Source organism: Daphnia pulicaria, chromosome 1, assembly GCF_021234035.1.
Source record: "Daphnia pulicaria isolate SC F1-1A chromosome 1, SC_F0-13Bv2, whole genome shotgun sequence".
Lineage (NCBI taxonomy): Eukaryota > Metazoa > Arthropoda > Branchiopoda > Diplostraca > Daphniidae > Daphnia > Daphnia pulicaria.
Genome location: NC_060913.1, coordinates 41,061,977 through 41,086,890, shown reverse-complemented (window position 1 = coordinate 41,086,890; position 24,914 = coordinate 41,061,977). Strand labels below are relative to the sequence as shown.

General features: G+C 43.2%; 1 protein-coding gene and 2 long non-coding RNA genes across 3 annotated transcripts in view; 1 reads left to right on the top strand and 2 right to left on the bottom strand.

Moving 5' to 3' along the window:
- The first annotated feature begins 1,490 nt into the window (after positions 1 to 1,490).
- LOC124320272 (homeobox protein Hox-A3-like) lies at positions 1,491 to 24,583 on the top strand. Its single transcript, XM_046783075.1, has 4 exons — positions 1,491 to 1,825; positions 20,016 to 20,873; positions 21,197 to 21,460; positions 22,659 to 24,583. Exons 2-4 carry the CDS (start codon positions 20,288 to 20,290, stop codon positions 24,038 to 24,040), a joined length of 2,232 nt encoding a protein of 743 aa, XP_046639031.1. The 5' UTR covers positions 1,491 to 1,825; positions 20,016 to 20,287; the 3' UTR covers positions 24,041 to 24,583.
- On the bottom strand, positions 3,116 to 5,790 carry LOC124320530. Its single transcript, XR_006913972.1, has 2 exons — positions 5,257 to 5,790; positions 3,116 to 5,186 (listed from the first exon to the last, which is right to left on the bottom strand). It is a non-coding gene; the product is annotated as an uncharacterized LOC124320530 (long non-coding RNA).
- LOC124320523 overlaps positions 14,190 to 24,914 on the bottom strand; it is a 50,895-nt gene continuing 40,170 nt past the window's right edge. The window contains exon 4 of the long non-coding RNA XR_006913966.1: positions 14,190 to 14,352. This is a non-coding gene — a long non-coding RNA (uncharacterized LOC124320523). The remainder of the gene's footprint in view (positions 14,353 to 24,914) is intronic.

Genomic DNA, 24,914 nt, shown 5'->3' with positions numbered 1-24,914 from the left:
ACGGCCCCCCTCCCTTTCTAACCTCCTTCTTCCCCCCTTCGCCTTCTGACGTTCCGTATTGGCTCTTTACAGACGGGAGCGTCGTCCGGGTGGGAGGGATATGATGATGAGGTGCCTGGGTCGCGTTGAGGGACGTGCAGCACCCCCAAAAAATGTTTGGAATGATTTCATTTAAGTTCCTTCACCTTGTTTTGACTAGAAACAAAAAAGACATGGCTTCCAGTTGACATTCCGCTCGGGAGACAAAAAAGACCAAATAGGGAACGACATTTTCAACTCTTGATGAACCAGACAAACGGCTCCTAACTCAGTCTAGACATTAAAAAAAAAAAAAACAACTGTGGAATTGAATTAAGTTGTGTGTTTTTTTCCACGCCCAATAAGGAAAAAATCGTTTTTAAACTCAATTTAGTCAAAGAAGAAGTTTATGTTAGCCAATGATTGGGGGTCCCCCCTTATTATCGCGTGTTATTGAAGTCAACTCTAAAGAAACTCTCGTCAAAGTTAACCAGGAGAGAAGCTGACAAGAGACGTGAGGGCCAACATCATTAATTATTCGTCCTGTTACCAGATAGAGGAGCTGGGAGCTGTGCAGACAGAAAAACAAGGAAAAAAGATGAAACACGAATCCCAAAAAAAGAAAAAGGTCGCCCAGATAGTAGTACTTTAGAGTCTCTTGAAGTTATATATCGCGCCAAAGCTCGAAAAACCGCCCGTTCCGAGTCAACATTGAAACCGCAAAAAAACAACAAAATGGAAAAGATTATTGGTTCGACATGTTGTGCCCGCATGTGGTGGTGGCTGGCTGGCCATTGCGTTGTCCTATGCGGAGCCGCAACCCTAGTTACATTATATCCACAAACAAGCTAGGGCTGGGTGGTGGTTTGTTGGTCATTGTCAGACATGGGCTTCCATCTAACCTTCTTCTTTTTCGTTCTTATTTCCCCTCTCTCTCTCTCTAGCTCTATCGCTCTCCTGATGGTCCCGTTTTTCTTAACGAAATAATCTGCTGGCTCCTGACTTGACTGACTGATGATCTTGTTTAGGTTTCCGAGCCACAACAGACTGTGGCGAGTCTCTCTCTCTAGAGCGACTCAAACTTGACACAACAAGAAGGCGAAAAGAAACAAGTAGAAAGACGAGCTAGTGAGACAGTGACACACACACACACTCGCCCGCCATCACACGCATCCCCCGCAACAAACAGGAAAAGAAGGAGCCCCGAAAGAAAAAAAAAGAAAAAAATTCCCTCCCACTCGACAGTCCGTCACCCAACTCATCAAGGAGCGTCGTCGCGCAATGACTTTTTGGGAGCCCCGTCAAAGCAGCAGAGGCTCTTCGTAATGAACAACTTTTTTTTTTTTTCACGACGCCCCTGAAACTGGGAGATTTTTTTTTTCTCTGTGGCTGTTTCTTCATTTTGCTAGCCCCCCCCCCCCCGACCCAAGTTCTTCACTTCGACAAACTGAACTTGACAGAAAGTGAAAAAAAACGGGAGCCAGCGGACACATCACATCACTGACACCATCGACATCGGCCGAGAGAGAAGCGCAATTTTCTCTCCTCAGTACATTTTTCGTTCTCCTTGGTCGAAATCCTATTCAAAACGTTCCCGAGTCGTTTCTTCGTGAACTTTTTCAATCGTGAATCTCATCCGTTCCGCGACCCAATCATTTTCCGATTATTTCAACGAGAATTACGCAACACATCTTTTCAGAAATTTCACCTTGGAAAAGAAAAAGGGTGGGGGACGCCCTTCTTGACTTGGTGAAATTTCGTGATCTGCCCGACTCTGCTTCGTGATTTCGCCGGACGCCTAAAGGGGGTAAGTGTTTTCCCCCAACTTCATTCATTCGACCTGCATGGGGGTTTTATCGTGTATACAAGTTAAATGCTATCGGTCGTGACTGATGGACCGTGAGCGACTCTGGCCGTTTATCAAACATTCCTCCCCGGGTAACCGAATCGGAAAAATCCCGTGCCTTTGCCGTCATGAATTATTGATTGATTTCTGCGGTTATTGATGACGAACGGAATATCTAGACCGAGAAAAGAAAACGGGGTCTAGTCGAAAAATAATCAGTGCACATCAATCGATGCGCGTGCGGGTATTTCTATTTATACATTATTGCGCATTGGAATAATAAAGATCGTTCCGGCTGGCGGCATAAAAAAATCTATTTCAAACGCTCCCGCGCGTTCCCGTGATAAATAATAATAATCAAAAAGGATCGACTGGATTAGGTTCGCGTCATTGGGTGATTTCGCTTGCGTATCAATCGATCTTTGTCCGTCGGATGAACGAAGGCCATCGATCACAGTTTCCCTGTTGGAAAGTAAAAGAAGAAGAAAATGTTGCGAAGCTCAAAGAGTAAAAAGAGATCACGACCGTGTAGGAGAAACAAATAAAAAAAGCAGTTGCGAGAGGAGAAACAGGGAGAAGGTTGGATGATGCGAAACACGACCAATCTCCATCCGCCTAGCAAGAAGGAAGGCAAAGCCGAAAAAAGAAGCTAGAGACTCTGCCTCTGCCTGTGCGTTGGTTGGAAAAAGGGAGCCGAGCGCAAGCCAATGCCGGCCGACCACTCCATCACCTTCACGTCCGATTATAAGGCTAATCCGTCAGGATTGTGACAGGTAGGGGGCCGTCCCCGGTAGCGTCTCTCACAAGGAAAAGAAAAGAGAGATGTCCGGACGAATGCGCGCTCTCTGGACGTACACCAGAATTAAAATGATAAGTTAAAAAGAAATTCAAAATTTTCCCATCCGAAAACCAAAAAAAAAAAAAAAGCCGCCGGATGGTCAACGAAACCCCTTACGGGGTGGTGGGGAAGTAACCGCAAATAAATCTTCCTAATTGAAATATCTCCGAGCGGTTGCAACGAGATTAAATGCGCATAATTGTTCTCGTCATGTGATACCATCCCTTTTTTTTCTACCCGTGTTTTGATCATCTGTCTGATTCACTCTTGAACTCGTCTGCCCTATTCTCTCATTTAACGCACACGCAAGACGTGAAACGGATGGCGCTAATGCTGCGACCGCAAAACTAGAAAGAAATTAAAAAAACCTGCGCAGAAAGAAAAAAGAAATAAAAATGATATGCGGATAAACGTCGAGATATTTTTTCTTGTTTTTGTTTCATGGCAAAGTCACGAAATAGCTCGGGGCGTTCTAAATATAATAGAATTCAGGAGGGGAAATAAAAAGGTGGTGAACACTAGCTCTGTTATATTATAGCATGCCGGGAATAATACTGGTTACCGGTACTGTAATCCATTACTAGCGTGTTCAGACTCCATCCGTGGGTTATCATTATCTTTTTTTTTTTCTTTTTTTCTTTCTTTCCATTTTGGTTTGATGTTGTTTGTTTGTTGGGGTCTTGGATTTCTCCGTCTTTCTTGTATATCTGCCGCGCTCTCTTATCACAAGGACTGCGTTCGGCTTGAATAGACAATTGCGTTCGAATGAAAAAGACGAATGAACAAAAAATGTTTCTTCTTTTTTTGGTTTTCCCTTCGCCCATTAAAAATCTGGTCCCGTTAGCTTCTCCTCGGATGATGGATAGTGATGGATGGATGAGAGATGGAGAAGACAAAAAAGAAAAGAGAGAGAAAGGTGCATTTTCTATTTTTACATCCGCCTTCATCTCTTCTTTTTCGCGAATGTTACAAAAGCAGCAACGTATACACACATAGACATTGCAACCCAGCACGAGTTTTTCCATGATCCCTATTATGTTCGTATCACCAGTGACTGGCTTGCCATTGTTTTCTAGAAACGTCACGAAAAAAAATAAATAAAAAGAATGAGCGAAACAACAACAACAACCACCCAGCAAACAGCGTTTGTTTTTAAAAACAGCTGTTTCTCTGTGGCTTGTCCAGGTATTTATACTACTAGGTATACACACACACACATGCGGATATATATACATACAAGGCATACACAGAAAAATAATTCCATTCGAAATTCATTCAAAAGAATCACAATAACAAATGACGAGAAAGGTCTTCCCCCCCTCAAGGTTCTTTTTTTTTTCTTCCCCTAGACAATTTTTGTTTGGGAGAGGCACGTAAGCCAAGCAATCAAACCGGTGATGACTATAATGATGATGATGGGAGCGCGCGCATATATACATCGAAAAGGCAAAAAGAGAAATAATATGACGGACGCTCCGTTGACGGAAAATGATGATGTAGCCGATAGATTATTGAAAAACCAAAAATCTTTCATTTTTTCGTTACCCGTAAGATACCTGTAGAAACGAGCTTCTGATTATTAGAAACCAAACAAAAGCCCGGAGCTACAGGGTATCGGTACTGGCAGGCTTTGTTTGTTTGTTTGTTGGGGGAATACAAATAAATTACGTATGCATTTGGACTGGTCTGCAAACGATGTGCATACGTGTCGACTGGATGCTGGGCTATACATACGATGATGACTTGGGATTTTTCGATGATTCCTCGAGATTTACATAGTTGTTAAAAAATGTCTAAAAAAGAGAGAAAACACACAAAAAAACGGGTTTTCCTGTTTTCGTGCATCCACACACACACACACACGTTCGATCAAAAAGAGAGTTCGTTAACTCCCTCCTCCTCCCAGAAGAAGAGAAACAAGAAGAAATAAAGAAAACAATCTCCAAGACGAAATAAAAAAAGTTGGTGGGGGGAAAAAGAAAAAAATAACTGGCTGACTCGCGCGTTGGAATCAATCTCGTAGCCGTCAAGATTTCACCCGCCCGCCCGTCCATCCGTCGAGAAAATGAAACGGTTGAAAGCAGACGTGTAAAGGTAAAAATAACGTTGGCTCTCAACGCCAGAAATAAAAAATCAAAAAAAAAAAATATGATTTCACCGTGACTGCATCTACTTACCACCACCACAGAGCAATCATCAATATAAAATAAAATAAGAAAATAAATCTGGTTTCCTGAAAAGGAGTCGATTCCACTGTTTTTTTTTTTCAAATGACATTTTCACTTGCGGTGGGCGAAATGGAGGTAATTTTTTTTCTCTCTGACGAGCTCTTATAAAAGTAGAGCCATGAAAATCAAAATGTTGTTTTTATCTCGAGACCGTCGTAGGTGCCACGAGCGCTGATTTTCCACTGGGGTCGATCATAGCGGCTGTTTTCTTCGAAACTCAGTGGGAGATGAAAGAGTTAACAGATTAAAGCCACAGCTGGATGTTGAAGGCGATGATAAGAGAGAAACAATTCAAAAAGAAGATAAACAAAAAAAGAAATCTATACCGATCGGTAATTGCAAAAATTTGAAGTGAAAACATGAGCTCCACCCTGAATGAATAATCAGAAGCGTTTGATTTGATTAACTGGCTGACCAAGCAGGAAATCAAAATGCCCAAATAAAGTCAACAGAAACTTCTAAAAAAACAAACAAAAAGAAATTAAAAGAAATTAAGAAATCGAGCAAACGCTTTTGAAAAATGTTTCGACTGGCCAAACAAGAAAACGTCACACAAAAAGACGATCAAAGTCGAAGAGGATTGACATGGGGGCGCAGAGATGACGACGCTGAATCACAGCGTCCACACGGATTTGGGAAACACAACTGGCGAGAGAGCCGGGAATATTGCAGCTTATATGTACACAGTTGCCGCTGGTACTCGGTGCGGCAATCAACCCACAAAAACCGACGACGAGAGCTCTCGGTTAGACCACCTGTAACGCAGGTATCTCCAGCAAGATCTGCCGTGTATAGTTTTCTCTCTCTCACTCTCCCGGCTCGTACCTGTACTACTACTACTACACTCGCCCTCCTTCAGTTGTTTTCTCTCTTTTTTTTTTTTTTTTGTTTCCTTTTTCTTATATTCTTTTCTTTCTCTTTTTCTCTTTGACTTTACCTTCTCTCTCTCTCACCGTTTTCTTCCCTATCGCCTTGATGATGACGAGGGGCGCCACTCAGTTCATCGCTACATTGGGAATATAGCAGACAACACAGGATTTCGTTGGTACCTTCTTCTATAGTTACGTCAGATAACCATTTTTTGGGTTGTTGCTGTGTGTGTTATCGAGTCATACCTTCAGATCGTTTCAATCTGGCCGGCGGGAGGAGGGGTCTTTCGTCGACGATCAAAGAGAAAAAAAATGTAAACGAAAAAAAAAAAAAAAAAGTTTTTTAATCATAATGATCATGACAGCAACAACAACAACAATATCTATGAAGAAGAAGAAAAAAACGTCCAAATAATAGGCAGACGAGTATTACAACTCCCAAGTCTGAGCTCCCATGAGAAAAAAGAGAAAAGACGAGAGAGATAACCTCTTCCTATTTGAGCGTCGAGGGGACTGGGACTACTATACTACACCACTGCGCTGGTGTAGCGCAGTATAGCTAAAGGATAAATCTCATGGCCTCATCGTGACTGCATCACCTGACCTCAACGGTAAAAAAAAGGGAGGAAGACAAAAAGAAAGAAAGAAAGAAAAAAAGAATCATCATCATAATCATATACGAACGACAGGTTTCCTTTACCTTTACCACCACACACACACCATCTACTTCTTCAATCAAGCGCTGCTGCCGGGGGTTTCAGGGGTCGTCTTAACTCTCTGTGCTCGACTCCACGTGTCGTGACGTGTCGTCGCTGCCGCCGCCTTTAATTCCCTCATCTCTCTCCCTTATTTCCAACACGGCAGAATTCTCAACGCCAAATGATTATATAAACTATCTCTCTCTCTCGCTAGCTCTTTTCGGTCGACGTCGTCGCCTATCTCAATCGCTGGGGTGGAGGCGAGGTGGGAGGAAAGGTGCACTCACGCGAACCCCCCCTCGAATGATTAGAGCAACGCGGGCCTGAACGACTTGTCGCCAACGGAAAAACAAGACAAATATCACATGATGATGAGCCCCCACGTTTTTTCACAGGCCTCAATTTTTCAGTGTTTTTCTCCCTCACTCACCATTTCTGGATATAATCTACACGGGAATGGAATATATACTATGTACTTATATATTTTTTTTCCTCCATGATTGTCGACTTGCCTTCTTCTTCTTCTTCATTTTCCCTTCCCTTTTTTTTGTTTTTTGTTTGATTCACACACAACTGCATTTTTCGGTGAAATGTGCGGGGGGAAGAAAAGAAAAACAAAAAAGAGAAAAGGCCGTCCCGCCGGTTGATGATTGAAGCTCGGGAATATAAGAAAAAGAGACGAAAACTATAGTGCCAAGACAAAAACAAAAGAAAAACACAGAAGAGCGAGAGGCTATACAACAACAGAGTGAGAGAGAGAGAGAGACCAGAGATCCATGAGAGTCAATTTTCCACCCCAGGTTTTGACCTAAATGGGAAAATAATAAGCGGTTGGGAAAAAGACACGGCACTAACGGCGCGTCGTGTCCACGTAGTAGTATCTATCTCTTCTCGGAGAAAGACATATATACCTTTTTCTTTTTCATTTCTTTCTTACCTTACCTTGGCGCAAAGGATGAGGATAGAAAAAAAAAACGCATCAAGTCTACAAGCTAAAATCCCAGGTAACAACACGGGGCCGGGGATATCGTATAGACGTGTGTACTGTACAGGTGCGCCGGGGTTGACTCTACAACGCGCACCAGCACCACCAATCTCATGTATATTATATTCCTCTTTCTCTTCACTCTGTCCTTATTTCTTGAGGGGGTTCTATATAACCCTGGAGGGAACGTTGTTGTCTGTGTTGTAGCTGGCAAAGAGGAACGCGCAGGAGCTTCAAGCCATTCAAACCACATGACCAGTTTCCTTCGAGACTTGTGGCAGCTCATTTTCTTTTCCCTTTTTTTTTCTCCTTCATCGTTTTGGGTGAATTTTTTTATTCTTTTCCTCTTTGGAGGGAAGTTTCGAACGATTTTTTGAAATTTTCAGCGCTCGCCCGCCGGGCAAAAAGAATAAGAAAAAAATGTTTTCTCCTTGAAAAATAAAATGTGAGCCTCTTCCTGATGGACCGCTTCCCGTTTTGTACTTTTCAGCGTGCGCATACCTGTTTTGGGCTTATTTTTGTTTTTCCTCCGTTTCATGCAAATACCACCAGCAACTTCCCAGCTGCGCATTTCTGGCACGGCACCCAGGCCATCGGGACAAAACGGGAGAAGTAAAGACATTAGTCATTGAGCCATTCATGGGGATAATCGCTGACGCAATAGCAACGAGCTAGAGAGACAGTGTGGAAAGGTGGGACCGTGTGTTCAGCTCAGCCGGATCGAAAATTTAATACTAAATTAGGCTAGACTGGAAGTCGGCTGATCGGGCAGCAACAAAGAAAATTCATGGGAATTGGATAACAAACAAAAAAACTGGATACTGTGTAGAATGTGTTGGTGATAAGAAGAAGAAAAAAAATACATAGAGACTGGAATCCGATTAGTGAGAGGTAAAATAATAATAATCAGGAAAACAAAAAAAAAAAACTTTGAATTCCGCCAAGAATAACAAAAAAAAAACGAGAACGAGTTGTTTGTTTTTTTCTCTTATATTTATAACTCGAAGGCGATGAAAAGGTTTCTCTTTCAAAAAAAAAAAAAAAAAACTCTCTAGTTCTCTCATTCGATTTTAATTTACATATCATACCGGTAAAACGAGACTCTACACCCACCCACCCATCGCAAGTAGCTTCACCTGGTGGCGCTGCTTCAACTGGCCCCGGCTTCCAACCGACAAACGGACGGAACCAAGAAAATATACCTTTCTCTCTCTCTTTCTTTTCTTGGACGAGAGATATTAGTAGTATGGTTCTTTCTCTCTCTCTCTCCCTGTTTTGTTACGTTCAGTACGATTTTTGCCGTTCGTGTGTTGTCGGACGGAGCGCGAGTCATTAATCTTGCAACCGACAGCCCCCCCCCTCTCCGACCCTGCGCATGTAGATTCAGAAGAGCCAGCGAAAATAGAGAGAAAGAAAAAAGGAAGAATAAACCCGGATGAAGAAGAAAAGAAAAAGTAAAAAGAAAAGACAACCAAAAGAAAAATACCAGTACCGTGCGGTACGGGAAAAAAAAAAAAAACAAAAAACATAAAATCCAAAGAAAAGTAAACCTCAAAGAAAAAGAATGGATACTACTACTACTTGGCATACAGTCGCTCGGTTGCGGGTCGCGCACGCGCTCGATGACAATTCCATTTCTTCTATTATTCATTTGTTATTTGCTTTTTTCCCGACGACGAGTAAAGAAGAAAGTATGGATGATTAATCTATCCGCACCGTGGCATGTTGGGATTGTGTCGCTGGATATAGGCGACGGCCCTGCGAAATGTGCCCAGCTTCTATTAGTATAGCACAAGCCCGTCTTTTTCCCCCATCCGCTTTAGGCTTGCAATTCATAATAATCTTCAATACCACTATAATCCCACCGCCCGGTTCCACAACGAAATTGCGTGCAATAACAAACAACGGAAAAAGCAGAAAGAGAGTGAAGAGAAAATTATTTATAGATCGAAACCAAAAACGACAAGACAACAACAAAAAGTTTGACATTTGGGTTTGAGAGAAAAAGAAAAAAAGCGACACGTTCCCGGGAACGGCGTGTTGATTTTTCCAGCTCTTGTTTTTCGTCACCGTCCAAAGACGACACACCGTAAAAGAGTCGGAAATTTTTAAAATAAAGAGAAAAAATATATCTACTAAGGGAAATTGATGATGAATCTATTTTCGGGTTCGGGTTTTGACTGGGTGGCGGCGTCGCGACGCGCTCTCACGAGGGGTTAGCGCACAAACAATTTTTGGTCACCGTGACGTTGCTTTCTCTATAGTACTCCTCTAGCTTCCCTTTTGGTTGTTGTTGGGCTGTTGTTGTTGTTTGCGTTGTTGTAGTAGTTGTGTACTAGGAGGGCTCCCCAGAAGGAGACCCAAAGCCAATTACTGCGCCAGCTCCTTTCTATATGACGAATGGTTTCTCTCCCTCCGCCAAAAGAACAAGAAGCAACGCTGTAATTCCCGACTCCTCGTCCCATCTGTGCTGCTCCTGTTGTTCTCTGCGTAGACGCAAAGTTTCAAGTTTTGTATTTTTTTTTTGTCTTTTTCCTTTTGCTCGTGACGATGGAATCAAACGGATCACATTCCCAACCTGAATCTCATCGATCTTACGGCCACCCCAAATAATTACCGAGTTCAATAAGCAAAACAGCTTCTAGTTGCTCTGCTCGAGGCGATATTTCAACAACAACCACCAAAATCTTTTGGCTGATATTCAAACCTTGTTTTTGTCGTTCCCAAGCGAAGATTCGAAAGCGACGAGGAAAATCATCCCAAAATCCCCTCTATATATGTGTAGCTACTACAGTACACTGCATAAGGATTTTTTTATTTCTTCTTCTTCTGTACGCCAGCCGCAAAAGTGACAAGAGAGCCGCGCCAAACAAACCATTAATTTTGTCTTCTGGCTTTCCGTTCAGACAGCGGCAACAGCAGCAGCCTAGCCCCCAGTATTAGAGCCCCGGCAGTCTGCTGGTGCTGGCTCTGATGCTGTTGTGATGGCTTCCCTTATTTTTCTTCTTCTTTTCCTTGGTTCCAGTCGCTGGATTCGGATGTCCTTCTCTCTCTCTCTCTAGACTACATGCAAACGCACATGCATAAACACCCAACATGGGTCTCTCTCTCTTTCTCCTGCAGCTCTCCCCTTTTCTCTGTTTGTTTGTCCGTCTCTCTCTCTATGTGCGTTACGATGTTAAATGCATTGACGCAATGAAGCGAATCAACGAGACTCGGATTCATTACACCGTCAAGTTGATGTACGAGGGGCGGTGGCGCCGAAAGATTATCACTGTCCGTTTTTGTACTGTTAAAGAAAAAATGGATTCAAATGAGGTAGTACCCGTTTGAGTAGTAGTCGTCGTACCGGTCTTCTTTGGCTCCGTTCAAATGGAAGCGATGCCAAGCTGCTGGGAAAGCGAACAAAAACATCCAAGAGGGGGAGATGAAGGGGGGGTCCACCCTATTTGAGAGGGGGGCCAATGAGAGCGTCGAGTGAAAGAAGCAACAAAAAATAGGCGAGGGAGAGACGTCACAGTCGAGGGTGGGGTCATTCCAAAAAAACTCGTCCGCGTTTTTGTAATGGAAAATCCTTTTTGTGATGAGTGACAACACAGTCACCCACTGGCCCAACAGGACCGACCTATCCCCGACTCGCGTTTTTCCCCGGCATCCTCATCTCGTTCGGCTCTTATTTGGGAGCTCCCCCATCCATCGGAGGAAGATGATATGCGATCGCATATACTATGCTTAGATAGAGGATACACGGTACACCTCTTTCGTCGGCTTCCATCTGCATATTTAACCGCGAGAGAAGAAGAAGAAGAAAAAAAAGAAGCAAACGACAGACAGACGGATGAAAGAAGTCGACGGAAACGGGAACCACTCCCATTTTTTTGTTCGTGTTATTTTTTTTCTCGACATCAATTCGAAAGAGTCGTCAAAGTTCACACATAAAGTTCATAAGTTGAAATCTATTCAATTTCTCATTTTGACGGCTATCGTGAAATCGACACGTAACCAAAAGAAAGAAAAGATGACGGCGTAATTTCGACTTTCATCTTCGTGATTCCGAACGGGGGAGGATAGTTGCTCTTCTCCTCTTGTCACGCGATCGCACCGCAATCACCTCGCGCAAGTTTCCGTGCAGAGCTGGCGGGAGTTTGTACGGCAGCAACACTAATGACAGTTCTCGTCAAATTTTCTGGGGGGAAATCAAGAAACAAAACAAAAAAACGGCGAAAAATCTGGCGAGAAAGTGCGCAGTGGAAATATCAAAATGATCGTTTCGGCGTAGTCAACCGACTTATAGAAAGTAGGCTAATACGTAAAACACTTGAATAATTTCATTCGTCAGAAAAAAAAAACCCCAAAAAAACAAGAGGGTGCACGTAGTACACAGACACCTGCAGGGAGATCAGTTAACAATTCTAATAAGGATTAGAGATTTAAATCGTTCTATAACAACACGTCCACATTTCCTAGTGTAACGGCTGTCAACTAAACGTGAAGGCAGGTTAAACAACCTGAAGCCTTTTACGCAATTCCATTACAGTGGCCAGTATTAAAAAAACACGGTGACCCGCAGCTTCCAATTTGATTTTTTTTTTTTTTTTTAAGAAATGAAAGTAGGAGCGTCTATTACTGTATAATAGGCCTACATGATTGATCATTTTCGTTTCGGCGAAAATGGGCGCCTTTCACTCAGCATCCCTTTAGGCTAAGATCTGGAGTGAGACGGCGGGGCACGAAAGAGCAACACAAAGAAAAGGCAATTACGGCCGCAAATGTGTACTACAGGCCTAGTCAACATACGCTATCGACCCGTACAAATGATGCGCCAAAATAACGACTGTATATACAGTATAGGAGAAAACAGCCGACTTTGATTTCAAGCCCTGCCCCGGCTTGTAATAAAGGGTTTCCCTCAACCTTGGCCTCGAAAGAAAGAAATGAGAAAAGAAAGAGCGAAAGTACTGCAACTACAACTCATTAATCATTAATCAACAGCTGCGAAATGGGCCGTTGTTCCTCTCTCGAGTGTGTTGTTAAAGGAGAGAAAAGAGTTCACAAGACATTGTCCAAAAGACGTGTTACTTCCACGACGAGCGAGCGCTAATGCCATGTTCTCAAAAGGCTTTGCTGTTTTAATTTTCACAATGTCTCGCGAACCTGCTCTCGTCTCTGTGCCACCATTAAGGAACTTTTACTTGGCTCAACAGACTCATCAAGTTTGTGCGAAAGAGAGAAGGCGATACGACATTAGTACGTTATTACTCACAAGTTAACATCGACCATAACATCCGTAAATATTTTTTTTTTTTTTCAATCTCAAACAAGTGTATACGTGGCATGATTACGTTGATTCATGAGTGTAGAGAAGAAAAAAGTCTTTTGATGTGCATTTAGTTTTTTTTACTAAGAACCGAGGGAGGGGGGCCTGTACTTTGAACATCACCATGAAAGAAAAGACGGACAGGGTTATTGATGATGCAGCAATTGGATGTGATCCGATATGACAACAGACAGCGACATCCATTTCGCTAAAGAGTTGAAGCTTTATTTTTTCTTTAGTCTAATATAAAAGAAATAAAAAACATTCTCACAGCCTCTTTTTCATTCATTCAATTTGTTTCGTCGATTGAATGGGCGCGTCGGAAAAATCCCGTCGATTTCACACGGCACGAGCCCGCTGCGTCATGGCAGCTCACTGTTTTCCCATCGTATTTCACCCAGCAGCTTATAGGTTTACTGCTGTATAAGTGTGTGTACACAGATACTAAGAAAATGAATTTTTGAAAGTGATCGAGATAATCACTTCATCTTGACACGTAAAAAAAACACAAAAAAAACAAACGCCGGCGGTAGTAAAGAGATCATAATTCCGAGAAGTGAGTAGAACTCCAACCGAGTTACCGGGAGTTTGATAAGAAATAAGATACACGGACGTTCAAAACGCAATCAGGGTTGAAAAGCGAAAGAAAAGAAAAAATAAAACTTCTCGCCCAGTCATCATTGCCGTGTTTCAACGGTTTCCAAGTAGCGCATATTTGCGCTCAAATTGTAATGGAAACTGCACAAGCAGGATCACAATCACGCAAACTAGGACTAGATAATCACCAGACCAGATGCTATATATTTAAAAACATTTGGATTTTTTATCTCTACAAAAAAAGAACAAGATGACTAGTTAGGGTAAGGAGCATCTGTTCCCACGTTATTTCTGCAGATGAATAGCTGCAGGAACTAGAGCTCTCGCAGTGCGTTACATCTGGCCGTCTTTTAAAGCAAATACCAAAGAGGCCATCTTTTCCGACAAATGGATATGACGAAAAGATGATGCTGCTTGTGTGCGTTTCATATATTCTGCTTGGTGCATTTGGGCAAGCGTATTCTTTGGAAAGTGGATTTGGAAACCGGACGGAATATTTTTGTGCAGTAGTTCGAGTGAGCGCTAGATGGCTGCTTCAGTTAACAAACACGAATTTCAAAATTTCGTGAATTTTGCCAGAATGCGTTTTTTTTAAATAACACAGATGCAGTCTTTGAAAGTGAACAAATTTGAATAATTAACAAAATTTGTTAATTCAGACAAGACGACGAAAAAAAAAGTTTCCGGATTTTTCCGGAAGAAAAAAAATTAGTCGGATGTGTCGTAGCATGGGCTAAAAAATAGAAACCGCTGTGTCACGTTTTTGATTAAATTTCGTGAAGATTCGTGAAGATGAAATCCAGCAAAACACAAATTTGCCACAATTCACAGGACTAAAGCGAAATCTCAAACGAGCATTTCTTTTCACGATAGCCAACAATTTTCCAAATGAGTATATTTTTAGCTTGCCCTTACCAGAAGCTGCTGCCGTCTAGCGGTCATGAAGAGAATTCCATCTAAAACGAAACAAACAAACAAAAAAATATAATTAAACCTACTGGTTGAAATTAGACACCAAGAGTAAGTCCAGATTTCTTTCATTTACAAGAGCAAAACGAGCCGTTAATTAGCACAATGAAACTAAAAAAAAAAAGGTCGCTTCTCTCTCGGCATCCTCAAAACAAACAAAAATAAAAAAAGCTCACGTACTGCAGAATGCAAAACCTCAGTCGCAAAACTAACTGCGCTTCCTCGCGACATGCACACGTTACTTTTCGCCCCCGTTTCTCGTTCGTGCCTCAGTGTACTAATATGCTCAAAGACTACCGCCAATTAGCATCTGAAACAAAAAAATCTCTGCGTATCGCCCACTTTCTAACGGGACACTATGATCGATATTAATTAGATTCCTTTTGCGAGCCAACAAGTTCCTTTTCTACTATGTTTTTCTTAAAATGTCGTAAAGAAATGTGTGTTCAAAACAAAAAATTGTCGATTGTTAATCTCTGTATCACGCAGTACTCGAACGTAAATACAAAAAGAACCGAAAGCTTCCAACTGCGCTCCTCGTCAATAAGCCAGGGTAACGATGGTAAAAAGAAGACACTTTTCTGTGACTTGTGTTACTTCCTTTAACGAACAATTTTTGGAGGGAAACGTAATCGACAAAGGAACGATGATGAAATATGTCCTGTTTAACTACTTCACCCCCCCAACTGTGATGATTTCTGGTTCAAAGCTTGTTGCAGCGATAGAAATAAGGCGGCCGTCGAACTGAAACGATTCCCGATTTTTCCTGTGAATAATAGCAAATCGCCATTTCAAAAGACAAGAAAGAAAAACGCCCGCTGTTCCCACTTCTTTGTAGCGGCATAATATTGAACGCTAAAAAAAAAGTAACTGACTCACGGCAAATGAGAACAATTTCATTTTTTTTTTCAACAAAACATGAAATGGATGACGAAATCGGGAATGTCACGCTGTAAAATCTACATCTTTTACATCAAGTCAACTTCTCAGCAATCGTAAGGAAATGATTTCATCTGTGTTTCGTTGTTTTGAACACAGAGGACATACCAATCAAACAAAACTCTTGATGACGATAGACGCAGCTTGAGACGCATCAATAGTGCAATTTACTATTTTTCCACGGTGCGTACACGCTTTATTTGTGCCCGGAATATTCCCAATTCATAAAACGATAGGAGCAAGAAACGACCGTCAAATCCCCCATTCATTAGAAATACCCCAGAGAGACAGAGGTTGATCTCCTGGCGAGCCATTGTTTTCACACCTTTTCGTTATCGTCTGGAGATAATGCAAAATACAAACAAACAAGTAGTAGTCAGGGTTGCGCTATCACAACCTTAATCCTGTCCTGCTGCAACTTCCTCGCAGATTTCCATCGGATCATGTACCGGAGTTTCTTGTTTCTTTCCAGTCAACTGAACATTATGAAAGGATTTTCAATGTTGTTATTTCTTCCCATTTTGGTCAATTTCTATCTTATCTCTTTCCAACTATCGTTTTTTTTCTCGTGCCTTCCACTTGTCCGTTGCCGTTTGATCTGTGATGAAAGACGCAAATTCAAATTTCACGCTACTGATTCGATTAAGCGAGTTGAGTCACTCTTCACGTTTTCAACAAAATCAAAAGAACAACAGATGTTTATCGTGAACAAATAGTAGAAGAAGAAGAAGGAAAAAAAATCAGCTGGAAATGCAAATAAAAATCCTAGAACCGGAGCAACAAGTAAGAAATAATTCAACATGATAACAGCAAACAAATCAGATGAGACTTTAATCTGATTTCAATGTGGGCTGAACCAGTTGATCACGTCTCTTTTGAATATCAGCATGTGGTTGTTTGTACTGGGCATATGACAATGATCGAATGCAATCCCCCCACGGCACGGAAAGCCGATCGCTGGTAAAAGCGCGTTCCGTCAGACTGGATATATTTTAGACTTTTATCTATGCTGGGATTGGGCGGGCGCTGGTAGAGTGACCAGATGTCATGCAATTCTATGTCAATACTATTATATTTCCTATATGACCCAGGGGTCAACCAATAAGTCAGAGCAATACTAGAAAACTGCACCGTGCGCATTGGTTTCGCTTGACCTCAACAACAACAATGACGAGTTGACAAACCAACATGTTCGGTCGGCTGAGCAAAAAGCATCGCAAGAATCAAAGATTCGGAGGTGGTGCGATGCCCCCCCCCCCCCAATCTTTAGAAACGATTGAGGCACGGGCCTAACACGTATAGGCCATCCATCAAAATGTCAAGTCGTCTATATGCGTGTCGCATTGTCGCTCATCCTATACTTCCCTACTCTCAACTACAACAGATATCAGCGTGATATTGGGCCACCGAAAACTTATCACCAACTCCGATCCTTTAGACGCCCATTCGCTCCACAACTTTCTCTTGCTTTGCCACCACGTTGGCAAGATGCAAATACTCTAAAACCCTTTTAGATCCAGAAATCTGCAAGGGGTTTATACGTACATGACTTTGCGATAATATTGGTCCGTGTCTTCTCCATCAGCCGGGAAATAATTCAAGTCTATGTAGTGCCTGGTTAAAGTTCTAAAAAATAGAGAAGAAAAAGGGACCCAAAAAAGAGCTAGAGACAAGGCGCGCGCATATTCATCATCATTATCGTACCTTCTACAAGGGCGCTAATTAACGACGAGCTGCTTCTGAAATCGAGATCTTTTCAACTCGATTTTCTGGTTCAAGCGCGCGAGCCTAAACCGTTGTTGTGAATTTAGGGAAAAGCTCCGCCTTCGAACCCCCCATATTCTTCAGCTTTTTGACCCGTTTTAGCTAGTCGACTGATATAGAATTTCCATATCGGTTGGTCAGCATCAGCAGCACAGCCCCGAGAAAAGAGTCAACTATTTTTTGTTTCGTCGACGACAAAACACTTTTTTTGGTCAGACTCTGCAAAATAATTGGCCGTGGGTGTTGGCTCGTCTGTCCAACTCCCCTCCGCACTCTTCACTCCGCATCAAACATGGGAGAAATGAATCAACTGCGTATTTCGACGGAGGGGGGAAGCAGCTCCCCTGTCATTAAATCAAACACATGGTTTGTTATGCGGAGACTCGGGCTTTTGCATATATAGTGATTAGAGTGGGCGGTCGATCTCAGGTGGATAACAACTTGAATGGATGAAAAGAGAAGGAGGAGGAGGACGACGAATTCGCCAACAGAGCCGCAACCGAGCCGCAAATCAAAACCCAAAACAAAACACACAACTACCGAAGACACAAGGGACCTACGGGGCAAACACGAATGTCGTCACGAAAGAAATCCATCACGCCAGCGGGTGAAACGGGTTTAAAGGCGAAGAAATGACGCCAATGATGAAACTCTAAGAGACGAACAAGAAAAGGGATAACCAACGAATTAGAAACTGACCGCGTTCAAACTACCAGGTAATCCAGTTAACTCACGGACGAGTTAATGTAATAGGCGGAGCCCCAAACTCTACAGACGGCAGTCAGCGCGTCATTTGAAAAACTGACCGATTGTCTACCCCCGTTGACATCGTCGCCCATCCGCCGCTAGATACACATTAGGGTCAATTATTCAACAACAAGAGAAATGGAGCCGAGATAGTTGTGCGCTTGAGCGACAAGTTTCTTTTTCTCTCAAAGAGTTGTTCGCTATTTTCGACCGAAATTGGTTGGTTTCTCGTCGTTAATTCAAAGAAGAGGGTGGCAAGGCTGTCATTATCCAACGTGTGGGACGCCTTCGACATCTTTTGCGTGACAGGCCAAAAGTATAAGCTCAAAACCTCCGTTTCACGTCCTCCACGAGCTTCTTGTCGAGCGTTGAAGATAAGCCGGGCAATTTCCTCAAAACAATAAGGGAAATGAAGCAAAGAGATAAAAGCTAGAAGAAGTAGAAAGTTGCGGGGTAAACCTGATTGCTATTTGGACTCCATCTCACTCCATCCCAGAAAATAAAATCTAATCTGTCTGTTTCGTGACGGTTTCTCGCACATTTCAATCACGCTATTTTTACACGTTCACAAATTTGTAAAGGTGAGCAATCACCTTAAAAGTCTTTATAGCAAAACACTAAGAAACATGAAGGAGAGAAACAGAGAAAAAGCAGAAAATGGGGAACAAAATGGTTTGATTCACTGGGGGATATCAGTCGGTACATGTATGAATTCCGACACACAAGAACACAATATCCCCCCAAAAAGTGCATAAAGGCTACCGATAGCGACGGCGGCGGCAACTTGGTCCATATCGGCACGAGGAAAGAAAAGGAGGAATCCTCCTTTCATGCAAGTCTCTTTTATTTTCCCTTTTTCTTCTGTGTCTTTTTTTGCGACACACAAGTCCCGCCGAAAAGACACAAGTGAAAGAAAAAGATACGCAATCCCTCGGGATTTGCTATGGATATATGACTTGGGTGGTTGGCGCATTCGGCCTCCTTTTCCATTAAAGATAAAAGAATTCCCAAATTCTTTGTTTTTCCTCCCTGATTTTATTTTTAAAGGAAAATGTCTTTGGGTGGGTTCCAACATCAGAGGAATCGGTAGCCGACACGTTGTTGCCCCCTTTTTTTTTTGTCTTTGATTTTTTTTTTGGGTGGAGGACCAAGACCTTTGGTCGTCGCGTACGTCTGGACCTCCCCTATATGTTGTATAGATGGAACCCTCTCGGTTTTGTCTATTCTTGCCTTCTGGTGGCTGTAAAAAGATGAGAAACCCAAATCAAATGTTGAAGAAAACCCGTCGTCGTCGTCAGCATAAATTCGAATCTCCCCCCTTTTTTTTAAAAAAAAAAAAAAAGACTAGCCGCTCAAAAAAGAGATCCTTTTGGGCGCTGTTTTACTTTGATAATTAGATCGAGACCCTCCCCACTCTGAAAAGTCAAAAAATAAAAATATTTCAGATTGCCATTTTTGTATGGGGGAAAAGATACAGAGACGATAGAAGAAGTTTCGTGCTGTCACCCGAGTCAGGCATCCAAGAATATATACAACCCCCTGAACGCATTCGCTCACTTCGCGCATCTACATACATCAGTGTGATCGCTTTTTATTTAAAAAAAAAATATGAAGGATAAAACATTTGACCAAGTCTCGAGAGAAATGTCGAATAAGATGTACATGGGCCTGATGACCTACATGATTTGAGTTTACTCCTGGACAGAAAAAAAATGTAGTAAAACTGGTAAAACGGTCAGCTCCAATATAATCATAAGTGGAATGATGACCTTCGAGTAAGACTAGAAATATCCAGATCCAATATTCCACGCATCATATTTATTAACCGATATTTAAGCCAAAGTATTCCAATTCGCACCCTCGTAACCACAGGTATTTCCACAATTTAATCCAATTTCCGTACAGTATATCCAAACCAACACGTTAGAAAATAACCTTCAACTGTCATTTGAACCACTGGGCCAGTTATTAAAAGTCTCCCCACCGCGGGGCCCGGTGTGTTCCGGGAATGGCTAATTGATTTATGATGAGCTTTTCTGACGATGATGCAATTGCAATTGATTAAGCGAGTACTTAGCACCATTGCAATTGATAAGATAGACAGATTGACCTCTAACCCAACCTGACCTGAGATGACCTGTTGTAGACTCTGTTGTATCAAGACTTATACGCGTGCGTTTTGATTTTTCTTTATTGACAGCCTTCGCTAGTCCCTGTCACCCCTCTCCTCTTGTCTTCCCTGCCCCTTACAAGCACCCCAGCAGCTCCCTGGAAATCGAGAAGAACAAAAAGTGGGAGGAGTTGCTGACCATCGACTTGTTGTTGGGTGGGCACGATCCGCACATCTGATTGGATCTTGTCCTTTTTTGGCCTGGCGCTTGTGTTGTGTGTCCAGCTCTGCATGAGACTTTTGTCTCGACCGTGACCTCCTCATCCACCCACCACCCTCTCCATCTCTCAACCACTTCAAGAATGACGGAACAGTACCAACAACAACAGCAAGTGAACCTAGGTCATCCAGAGTCAGCAGAGGTGACCACCGCCAGTCTGAACCACAAAGCCTTCCTAGTCGGTCCTGCTCCGCTCAACTCCGGACCACAGCATCAACAACACAACCATCCAGCTTCGTCTTATTTAATTAGTCAGCAGCAAAGCTATCCGCAAGCGGCCAGTCACAGCGACAATTCCGCCATGACCAACGGAAGCATCAGTGCAGTGTACGGATACGACAGTCCCGACTGCGGCTATTACGAGCACCAAGACTGCTCGTCTGTCGATGTCGGCGTCCAACAACAACAATCCTACGCCAACAACACTCGTTCAACGTGCGCAATGCAAGTCTCGGTGAATTCGCCCGTGTCAGTGCCGATTCAACAGTCAAGTGATTCTTATCCATCAACCAACACGTACCATCATTTGCAGCAGCAACAGCATCATCTGGGACAACTCCAGCATCAAGCCACCAGCGGTGGCGGTAGTACAGTGCACCACTTTGCCAGCAGCAACAACACGGCCGCCGTCGAAGAGTTATCACCGCCGCAGGACAACAACGTAATCGGTAAGTTATCATTAACCGTCTCGGATTATTGAACACAGGTGTCGCGTCCACACCTGCGTTCAATTATCGACGCCAGAGTGTGTGTTTAGCAATCTCAGTAACCAGACGCCGGCACCAGTCAATCAGTCCTTGTCAGTGAACCATGTGAATTGAAACTTGCCAAACGAACTAATTTGTAACGGAAAAAAGAGAGATAGAAAAAAACAGAGAATTCGTCATGAATCACGACATAAATCCAACGTTTATGTTTGTCACCAATCCATGGCCGACGCTTCCCGAGCTTTTCCCCTCAAGTAATCCAGATATTTTCTTGAAATATTTAGCATCCTACCATGCCGTCTCGACTGGGCAACAGCAGACGCAAGCCAACGCAGTAGCCAAAGACATGATCTACCCCTGGATGAGAGACACGTCCGCCTTGAATGCATCCATGAAACGCAGCCCTTTCCAGCTGCAGACCGGTGGTTTGACGTTGATGTCGTCCAATAATCACTACGGTGCTGGAATCAATCAGCTCATGTCGTCTTCAGAGAGCCTGTCGTCACCAATTTCACCTCAACCAACTCCACCAACTTCTCTCAGTCCTGGTAAGAATTGATTTTTGTTTAAGACTATAACAACCTGTTAGATTTTCCCCCCAGTCAATTGCAGAATATCGATTGTTTAGTCAATGCCCAAAATGAAAGCAGACGAAATTGAGACAATTGCAATCGTTTTGTTTACCAAAGAATTGAAATGATTTTGAAACAAACTCGTTAGAAAACAGATAGATCTCTCCCCAGAATTAACATTCGGAATCCCGTCAACCGTTTCAGTAATGGATGACGTGAGATCGCGTGCCGTGTAGAGAGCAGTGGGTGGTTTTTGTATGTAGAGAAAAAACCCCTCGAACCGACAAGAAATGGAGCGAGTTCTAAATAACCGACGTACAACAACAGAAAGAGCTGAGCACAGTGGCTGGAACACACCCCATCGATGTGTATGGTGCTGTGCTGCTGTCACACACAGACCGAGCCGTACTCACAAACGCACACACAAAAGAAACTATTAATTGATGGTTATGTGGTGCCTGTGTTAAGGGCTAGGACGGCTCACAGGGAGGTCGCTCCTCTTTTTCGTCCCCAACGAACGCCAGTTGCCTAATCGGATACTAAAATAAAAAAGGAAAAGAAAAAACAAGAACATCCCTCCTCCCCCATCCTTTGTACAATGACGCAATAGCCAAATTCAATTCCGATCCTCATTCTTTATCATCCTTGTTCCATGTTGTTGTTCTCCCCCCCTTTTTTTTGGCGGAGGGACTCGATCCATCTAGTGCCGACTCTCGGTGTGGCCTGTCTGGCCGACGCCAACCGAAAACGGCGGTGCAGCTATCGACATGCTCATCCATTAAGGAAGAACAACAAAACAAATAAATGTATAAGTAGAGATATAACGTATACAGCCATAGCAGAACTAGCATTTTTACCAAGTCTGGAAATTTCGAGCTAGACATGGTTTTTTTGTGTGTGTGTCAAATCCTACTGGGGATTTTATTCTATATTTCGACTTTCCCCGGTTTTTTCTCCCTTTAGCGGCTTGTAGAAAGAGAGATGGTTTCATCTCCCAAGACGGTCGTCCGTCCTGTTTCAACACACCGCCGCCATTCAATGGCCTCTCAGCCTCTCTCTCTTCTCATCATTCACAGAATTTCGTTGAAAAATCTTGTTGATACCAAACAAATTCTAGCACTTTAGAGTACAATTTTGGTTGATTGATTGATTAATGTTATCTTTAAAATTGCAGAACAACCAGCCAAACGAGCTCGCACCGCCTACACCAGCGCCCAGCTGGTTGAATTGGAGAAAGAATTTCACTTTAATCGCTACCTGTGCCGGCCACGTCGGATCGAGATGGCCACTCTGCTCAACCTGACCGAGCGCCAAATCAAAATCTGGTTCCAGAATCGCCGCATGAAATTCAAAAAAGAACAAAAGGGAGGAAAAGGAAGCAGCAGTGGTGGTGGGGATAAATCACCCAGTCCACCCTCTTGCTCGGCCGTAACGTCCAGCTCCCACTCGCCGTCTCCGCCGGCGTCTGCAGCCACGACAGGAGCAGCTGCCAATGAAATCAGTGGCGCCGGCTCCCCCTCGCCATCGTTGGGCAGTCACCTGTCCGACCCTACACCTGGATCCTACATCGATGCCCAAGAGACCGCATCCCTGCTGGACTTGCCGGAGCCACAGACCCTCAATCGCAACGTCAAAACCGAAGGCGGACACAACAACAACAAGCAACCGACTTCTTACGGGATTCACTACGATCAAGGAAGTTTGTCGCCATACAGCGGCTGCTCGACTGGCACCGAACAGGAGAGTCCCGAGCGATCGTGTCCGCAACAACAATCGACTTCCTTGTTGCAATCGCATTTGTCGCTCTCTTTCGGCACGGATTCTTTCAAGTACAGCAGCGGAGGAGGACTTGTTACTCCGACAGACGACACCGGTTCGCCAGACGACATCCATCATCATCATCAAATGCAACACCAACAACAGCATCACAATCTCTTTTCGACTCCGGCCGATAGTTATGGCAAGCATTACTCTAGTTTCCATCCGCCAGCTCAGTCCTACTCCGGCCACCATCCCAACGTGGCCTACAACAACAATCCTGCTGGAAACATCTACAGCGTGCCGACTCCTTCTTATCTGAACGTCAACAACTTGGGTGGCTACTTTGGATTTCATCACCAGTGGAACACTCCGGCCCACCATCGCGCCGCTGCCGGATACGGTTCCACCATGTTTTGCGATCCCTTGCAGCAACAGCATCAGCAACAGCAATCGATGGACATGTACAACGCTCAAATGTTGTCCGCAGGGAGCAATAACAACAGTCCCATCAACGAACAGCCGCCAACCACTCCTGTTACTCCGACTGCCGTCTTGCCCGGCCACAGATTCCCGGGTTATCAGTATCACGGTGAGATGACATGGTCGCCCGGCAGTAACAGTTGTGGCAACACCAGCGGCGCCGCTGCAACGTCGTCCAACAACAGCACAGCAGCCATGATGGAATGCAGCAATCCGCTCAATCTCTTTACATCGCCATCGACTGGTAATACCAGCAACAACATTGTCGGTTTGGAAACTACTAATCAGGAATCTCCTCGTCTCGCCATGTTGTAAATCCAACAACAACAACCGTCTTTACTAATTCACTGCTGCAAATCTGGTCCTATTGGCGTCACTTGTCATGTTTCGCTCGTAAATGTTTTTTGATTGACTGATTTGATTTTCACAAACGTTTATTGATTAATCTCACCCCTTCTCTCTCCTGGATTCATGTCTTTTAAAATGTTCAATCTGATTGTAGAAAAACAAAAGTTTTCTTTTATTTCTTGACATGAATCGAAGAAATAACACAAGAAGTTTTTTTTTCAACCCTTGTCGACGCTCTCAATTTATGGGTTGTTTCGACTGTACTATTAGGAGATCAGCTGTTGTCTCATTTGTTTTTCTACATCATTTGCACATCGCCACATGTCGTTTGAGCATCGCTCATCATTGACGTTTTCTTTTCTTGTTTCTGAAATGTTTTTTTCTTTTTTTTTTTTACTACACAGAAAATGTCATTTGATTTGTATTAATAAGCTCGCCCTCTAAAGTGGAATGTCAACCCCGTACTGTATGTTAAATAGATTGAAAATGAAACAAGAATCAAAGAGACAAAGAAAAACATTCTTTTCATTTATGGCGTCATCCTGAAGTGAGATCGTCAGGTGCAGAGTGCTGAAAGGCTAGCTCGCGCTCTATCGCACAATGCCTTCCTTTTATTGTCCTACGAAAAATTCCGTCAAGAAAAGGCGAACAAGAATTCACTGCTGGTAAAAGGGGGGAGCAATAAGAATAGCGCACTATGGTAGGAAAATATTTTTTTGAAAAGGACAGTTGCGATTGTAGTTCGACGAAATCCAAGTAGACACCCGTGATATATATAGAAGAAAGACTTAAGAAATGGAGAAGCAGCGAAAGTGGGCGTTACCCCTTTAGCGATTGGGGG